The following is a 2,470-nucleotide window of genomic DNA, read 5'->3' as shown; positions in this document are numbered from 1 at the left end:
AGTTGTTAGAAGCAACGTAAATCGTTGTTTTAGTTTCAAAATAAACCCGATAAAACCCAAGTTGGCTGATTGAAGACGACCTCAGGCTGTTTTTATGGGGGAAAGTCGCCATGTGTTCCTTTCAGCGGTCCTCTGTGCTCCATTTAGCCTTTTCTTATAAAAACATATTAATGATGTTTGTGTTGTCTGATCTCCTAATTTAACCAGAAAACGACTTTTTCATTACCTGACATCCAAAATTATCAAAAAAAAATAAGAAACAAAGGCTTGAAGAGTTTCACTTTCTGAAATGTGGGATAGAATACGATTTGTTTTTCAGATTTAGACTAGAATAATGACATTATATCAGCGATTGGTTTCCATATCCACCTAAAGACAGTGATGAGAAAGCATCCAGCTGATTGTTTTTCTCCGGGTAACATTTTCTTTTCTTCTCACGCAGGTATTACCTGAATATTGACATGTTTGGTAAAGATCTGGATCTGGCTCAGCAGCAGTTCCTGTGCCACCTCCAGCAGCACACAGCCAGCCTGAAGGGTCATGTGATGTGCCAGATCTTCCTGGATCCTGGTCTTTGGAGGCCCATGGCTGATTTCTGCCAGAACACTTTAAACGTAGAGCTGGTGAAGGAGTACACCGAGCAATGCGTGGTGGAATCAGACCTGCTCTAAAACAGGGAAGGAGGAAACTGATAGAAGTCAAACACTGAAAAAAAGAATCATTTCTGGACAGAAAGAAAAATATATTTTAACAAACTTACATTCTGATATATTTTAACGAAGGGAAAGTTAGCTCACAGGTGGATGATTAACTCAGCAACAGAGTTTCCTGCAGGCTAATAGCACAATATTTTTGGGCTGGGTTATTCTAAATTGGACTTTGCATCAAATCTGTTGCATGTAAATATAGAAACCTCCAATCATCAGTCTGAGAGAATCAACATTAGCGTGATGTCAACCTAACTGAAGCATAGTGACTCAATAGTGTCAGACAATAACCAACCTTATTCACTTAGTGCATTTGTGGTTAGCTCTATTTCTTTTAAAGGATGAATTGTAAGATTAGTTTTTCTGGTAGCAATAATGAAATCTAGAACTAGTTCAGCCCCTCATTTCAAACCTTCTTTCTGTTAAACCTTTATTAGTCGGAAGGCTGAGTTGGGTTACGACGTCTGCACAAGTTTAAAGGCACTTTAACTAAACCATGGAGGTTTTCTAAGCTGGGAAAGTTCAGGATTTAAGAGATTCCCTTTTTTTCTTCTGTGAGCATCGATATCTAGAGTCAGGATGAGAATCAAAGGATTCTCTGATATAAACATCTAAAGCTTTGATCTGCTCGGGTCAGATGCTCCTCCTCCTTCCTTCTAACCAGGTTAACTGGAACATGGACTGAAACTATCCGCCGTTAACAAGAACTTCATCTATGCTCTAACTTTAGTTCAGATTATTGCAGAGAAACTAATCCCTTTTTTATTTAATCTCCTTTGGAAGGAACATTAAAATAATCTGCCTGTTCTGTTAGTCTGGATGGATGGAGCATTGCCTCATCGTTTCCCTAATCCAACTTTAGGAGTGTGGGTCCTCACAAAGATGGCAAAAACTGCAGGCTAAATGAGGTCCCATATGTAGATATAAATGCATGATAACCTGTGTTTAATGCAAGAAAAAAAAACACAATGTTCACAAAGATAACTTTGATCTAAAGTTAAAGTCCAACATTCATTTTTTAAACCAGCGTTCAACAGAATGTTAAATAAAAAAACAGACGTGAACTAAAACGATAAAAAAGACAGAAAACAATGCGACCAATAGGAAGCCGTTAGATCCAGGCGTGTCAACCAATCAGCATCGCAGGCGTCTCTCTGCAAGGCTCACTGACAAAGAAACGGGATTTTCAAAATAAAACTCAATCACAGAACTGAAAGAAAAAAAAGACAAATTTTATTTTTAATGCAACAAATAACATTTTCTAAGCAAAAGTTTCTAGTTTCACAGAATCATATCCAGTTTTAATTTAATTTACTGAAATTCATTTTAAAACTTTAAGAAAAACAAAAAGTTCATTTATATAAATATATAAAACAAATCAGACGAATAAAATGGAAAATAACAGGAAATAGAGAAATGTGGTTTTAGTTTATTTATTAAGATGATTTTAATCTGATAATTAATCGTCTTTGACCAATAAATTAAAATTTTTTCAACATTGACAGAAAATTCAATAACAAAGACGATTTTTGTTATTTTACATTTTGTTTTAAAACCGTTGCAGCAGAAATGATTCTTAAAGGATGCATCTTTTTATTTTTTATCTAAATGATAAAAAGAAAGATTTGAATTTTTTAAAGGCACTAACATTCTGCTTATTGTCTGAATGCTCCCTGATCTGCGGCGGATAAAAACCAACATTAATAACACATTCTGCACTTTTAGTTTATTTTGTAGTTTTTTTTAAAGGGGAAAGTTTCCAC

At 35.3% G+C, this 2,470-nt stretch overlaps 1 protein-coding gene across 1 annotated transcript in view; it reads left to right on the top strand.

The window, feature by feature from the left end:
* LOC107104946 (histidine N-acetyltransferase-like) overlaps positions 1-2,432 on the top strand; it is a 53,860-nt gene extending 51,428 nt beyond the window's left edge. Inside the window, exon 4 of the mRNA XM_015405062.1 lies at positions 443-2,432. Coding sequence (XP_015260548.1) covers positions 443-671 — 229 coding nt within the window. The 3' untranslated portion in view covers positions 672-2,432. The remainder of the gene's footprint in view (positions 1-442) is intronic.
* The last annotated feature ends 38 nt before the right edge of the window (positions 2,433-2,470 follow it).

Source organism: Cyprinodon variegatus, unplaced genomic scaffold, assembly GCF_000732505.1.
Source record: "Cyprinodon variegatus isolate N-32 unplaced genomic scaffold, C_variegatus-1.0 Scaffold1969, whole genome shotgun sequence".
In the NCBI taxonomy this organism is placed as follows: domain Eukaryota; kingdom Metazoa; phylum Chordata; class Actinopteri; order Cyprinodontiformes; family Cyprinodontidae; genus Cyprinodon; species Cyprinodon variegatus.
The sequence above is the reverse complement of the archived record's forward strand: the minus strand, read 5'-3'. Positions and strand labels throughout refer to the sequence as shown.